The sequence below is a fragment of the Sorghum bicolor genome, chromosome 4 (assembly GCF_000003195.3).
Source record: "Sorghum bicolor cultivar BTx623 chromosome 4, Sorghum_bicolor_NCBIv3, whole genome shotgun sequence".
NCBI classification, from domain to species: Eukaryota; Viridiplantae; Streptophyta; class Magnoliopsida; order Poales; family Poaceae; genus Sorghum; species Sorghum bicolor.
In genome coordinates this window covers 58,458,635-58,463,101 of record NC_012873.2, presented here as the reverse complement: position 1 = coordinate 58,463,101, position 4,467 = coordinate 58,458,635, and the positions used below count along the sequence as shown (strand labels likewise).

The window sequence follows — 4,467 nt, the reverse complement described above, 5'->3', positions numbered from 1 at the left end:
ATATGCTGCAAACTGATGGGGTCCAAACAAAACCATCAAACTAATCATAGGCACCGCACAACTCGACAAAGAAAACATGGCCTCTCAATCTCCACGATACAAAGAACGAACCAGACAATGATATACTGATTAGCTCCGCAGTTGTCGCCATCTTGGATATAATATAGTGGTCACCTGCCTAACACTTGGTGATAATATCTCATAGGCTAAGAAACAAAGTTAGGGTAGGATCCCTACTACTGGAAAGAAAGTGGAAGGACTTTAGCACCAACTGTTTCAAAGGATTTAAAGGCAGACTACAAGCATGGAGAGGTCGGCGCTCAATTTATGCTGGGAAATGTACAGATGAACATTTTTTCATGCAATTCTTGAAAAGAGACATTTGCACAATGGAACTACAGCGTTGACATGGTGCACAACAGGATACAATCATATAGATGCACAGTTACCTCAATTACAATTTATCACCTATATGCAACCATCTCAGAAAACTCATTTCAACAGAGTATATGGAGCAAGGTACAAATCATCAACTGCAAATAAAATGTGCTGAAAACAGAAACCAATGGGTAACTATTAACGAGTACACATGGAACTGACTACTCTATTGAACCTTGAGTAAAATCTGAAATGTCAAAAAGAATGCAGAGATTACCCATCAGGTGGAATCAGTGCTTTATGCCATTTGATAAAACCAATATCATAATCTTCCGTGTCGACAGTATGTTTGAGGGTGCATATATCAGCACCCCATGACAGCACAGTTATAAACAAAGTTACCTGAAGGTTTGCTTCCGATCATGTTCCATTGCAATGGCCCCTCACTTGGGATCCAAGAATGGAGCTCGATCATCCCACCACCCAACACTCTTGGTCCACCGATTACCAAAAGCCGCTCTCCACAGCCCCGGAATGCAATACCCCAGCCATTCACAGCTTCTGGCCGCTCTGGTAACTCCCCCAATGTTGTCCATGAGTTATCCGTTTTATTATACTTTCTTACTAACTTTCCGGCATATTGTGCTGCATATAACTCATTTTCAACAACAGCGACAAGTGGAGGAGCACCACTTGCACCATTGAGCCCCTCAGACATGTTCTCTATCACCCGCCAGGTACCTCTATCTAAATCATACTCTTCTCCACAAGTAAGCACTTCTGTGTCACTGGCCATTCCACCAATTACATAGAACTTGCCATCCATAAAGACACCAGAACACATTCGCCTGGCTTTATTCATGCTTGGAAGTGTTATCCATCTCTTAGTTTCCGAGTTATACAGCTCAACAGAACGAAGCACCCTTCCATCAGCACCGAAGCCTCCAGCTATAATTGCTTTCTCTCCAAAACTAGCTGATCCAAACAAACATCTAGGGGCATTCATTTCAACACCCCGCGACCATGAATTTGTCAGAATGCTATAGCTCAGAATAATATGTGTTTGAATCTCCTTTCCAAACACCAGAAGTTCAGTGCCCACAGCAAGTGACTCCTTGTCAGAGCACATGAAACATTCATTATGGGGCATCCTTGGAAGCGTCATCCACCGTGAACGGTAGGGGTCATACGCCTCCCACTCCTGCACATTGCAAGAGAAGTAGACCCAGTGTTCTGAAATCCCCAGCTGTCGACGCTCCTTGTACAGTTCACCGCTGCGGACAACTGATCGGAAGCTCCGGTTGAGTGATGCGATAGAACCATAATCAGAACGAGAACAACGAGCAAGGCAGTTGATTGAGTTGTCCCGTCCAATAGAACTTATCAGGGTGCTTGAATCTGAGTCGCCCTGATCATTACTTCCTTGACAATCCAGTGCCTCACCGTTTTGGTCCTCAGCGGACTTGATCCGTTTAGTCAATGCAGCCACCGCAGCAACGTCGTGCTCAATAGACAGGGTCCCAGGAGGGCGCTTACTCCTTGTGATCTCAAGTAGGTGGTAAGTCATGTAAGCTAGTCTGGATTCCTGCTCACAGGAACTCGGCAGCGACCTTGATATCAGCCAAGATTGACCCTCCAACATTCCGTCAGAATCAGCAAGAGTTGATCAATAGAAAGAGAACCTATACACAAGAATACAGCCCCTCTGTACACATCCTAATCTGCAACACATAAAAAAAAAGACAAACATGTCACAAGGAATTGCAATGAAGCAAAGTATTTACCTAACAAATCACTGAAATTTGTAAGATATTACAAGTATCAATCAGCTTAATCAATTCTCACGTTACAGTTGAGGAGAAAGCCTGATCAAACGACACTATATCAGTAATTGATACACAATTATCAACTCTGAAAAGATCTCTTTGAACCAATAGCTGACAAAAGGGGATGGGCTAGGAAATATATTGTGATTCATAGAGAAGTCTGAACTACCTTCCTCTCCCAAAGCCTCCAAAGAAGCGTATAAACGGAAACTACAGTAAGATTTCTCTAGAATCTTCAAAAAAGATACCTTTTATAAACAAATAAATTTATAAGTTTGGGTAACAGATAACATATCTATGTCTATGTGGGGTTGAGTCTGGTGTAGCAGTAGCACTGTAGCTTTAAAAAAAACTGTTCCAAGTTGGTCCTTATCCCATGCCCCTTCTCATTGCATACTATGTCTGAGAGTATGATCTGTGTCACTACATGCTCATTATATATTTTGCTAGTTACTACTCTGTAAACCAAATCCAAACTAATGAAGTTACCTGATTTAAACAAGAATAGTCTCAGAATGTGCATCTAATAGTTTGTATTAACAAAAGAAGGGTGTCAATATCTTCACCCCCCAATTCTGGACCTTTTCCTTTTCCACTCCGTTACTTTATCAATATCAGCCTAATTTGGCTTATTGGCAATTAGTACTAGTAATATTCCATTTTGGTACTACTAAAGCATAATACCAAAAAGTATCTCCTTGAATGGTAATCTTAATAGCCGACAAATGAGAACCTGGGGCGACCTTGGCATGGAGCATGAGGATTCAGTAAAAACTGTGAATTATCCTATTTTTAGGAATATAAATGGCGTCAACATCAACTGAGACGATCTTACCTGCACGGCAGAAGAGAAACTAAAACAGAACTAAACCACAACCACGGATGGATGGATACTCCACCGTGAAGCAAGCAATCTAATAATAGTACTAATGAAGAATAAGGACGATATGGATTCGGTTGCTCACATCGCACAGAAGATCTCCTAGAACAAAACCCCACTCCAGGAAAATTCCTCCAAGCAAGTATGGGATCCTTAACAAAGAAAGAAACCTATCCAAGTCTGGATGAATCTCCCATTCCACGCCATGACATACCAATTAAGGGAGGGGAGGCAGCATCAGCAAACACAACGAGGGTAGAGCGCTCGGGGTGGTTGGCGTGCTTCGGTGGGATGGATACCGGACGCCGATTCGGCACCGCGTACACCGGCGACGAAGAGGGCGATGAGTGAACAGTTACCGAACCAGATTTGACACATGCCCGTTTTTCACAAAATTAGAACAGGGACCTCAGCTTCTTGATTTGGTTGATAAAATTCTGGTAGTATGAGTATCATCTCCTGAATTTGACCCCATTCCCATTCCCTTTTATCACCCATGTTATTTCCAGCAGGTTAGCCAGCAACCGCACGCACCTCAAGGCTCAAGTCATGTCAGTCCGCACGGCGACAAGGCGCGCCGCCCTCGCCTTGTTCCCGCACCGCCGCCGGCATGGACCGCCGACACGACGCCACTCGCGGGCAGCGAGGCTGGCGAGAAACCAGCCGGACGACGAAGACACCAAGCGCGCCTGCGGAGGTCACGTCGACCAAGCGCCCACACCCCTCGCCGGCGGCCGGTCGGCGCAGGCAAGGGCGCGTGTGCGGGCGCCGCGGGCACTCCGGCGGGATCGGGGCAGTGTGGGCTGCTGAGCGGTGGGGCGCGGCGAGGAGCAGCAGGCACAGTTATGCGGGACGCGACGAGGAGGGAGGAGAGGAGGCTCGTCCCAGCCGGAGCAGGGGCAGGGCAGCAGCAAGCAAGCGGAGGCGGAGATGGGAGGGAGCGCAGTAATGCGGGGGAGGTGGTGTTTATGGGTGAACGGGAACGGGAACGGCAAAGGCGAGCGCCCACATGAACGGGAACGGGGTCTTGGCGGAAGGGCGGGCGCTGCCGTTGCGTTTTGACGCGGCGCCTCGCGTTGTTTCCTCCGCTTGGCTTGGACGGTCAGCCACGCACATTTTACATGAACTTTTCTCCGCTGCCGCTGCCCGCTGGCATGGCATGGCATGATGATGGCAACTCTTGCAATCAACCCGCATCTATCTAACTAGGTACGTGTCTATTTCCATCAATCTTCTGCGAACTAAAAACTGATTAATCCAGTTCCTTTAGTTAATTAATTCATCATGGTATAGTAGACGGAATTGAAAGAAACTCGCAGCCGAAATTTTAATTGTTGGAATTTAAAATGCTGTTTGTTCGCGTCGCCACCATGTGGACGCGGA

General features: G+C 46.3%; 1 protein-coding gene across 3 annotated transcripts; it reads right to left on the bottom strand.

Moving 5' to 3' along the window:
• On the bottom strand, nucleotides 382-4,197 carry LOC110434702 (F-box/kelch-repeat protein At1g74510-like). 3 transcript variants are annotated; one of them, XM_021459378.1, is made up of 2 exons: nucleotides 3,170-4,197; nucleotides 382-2,099 (listed from the first exon to the last, which is right to left on the bottom strand). In XM_021459378.1, exon 2 carries the CDS (start codon nucleotides 2,018-2,020, stop codon nucleotides 743-745), a length of 1,278 nt encoding a protein of 425 aa, XP_021315053.1. In that variant the 5' UTR covers nucleotides 2,021-2,099; nucleotides 3,170-4,197; the 3' UTR covers nucleotides 382-742. The 3 variants fall into 3 exon arrangements, with proteins under 3 accessions (XP_021315053.1, XP_021315055.1, XP_021315054.1); XM_021459380.1 differs by having other exon boundaries at nucleotides 3,299-4,197; XM_021459379.1 differs by having other exon boundaries at nucleotides 3,619-4,197.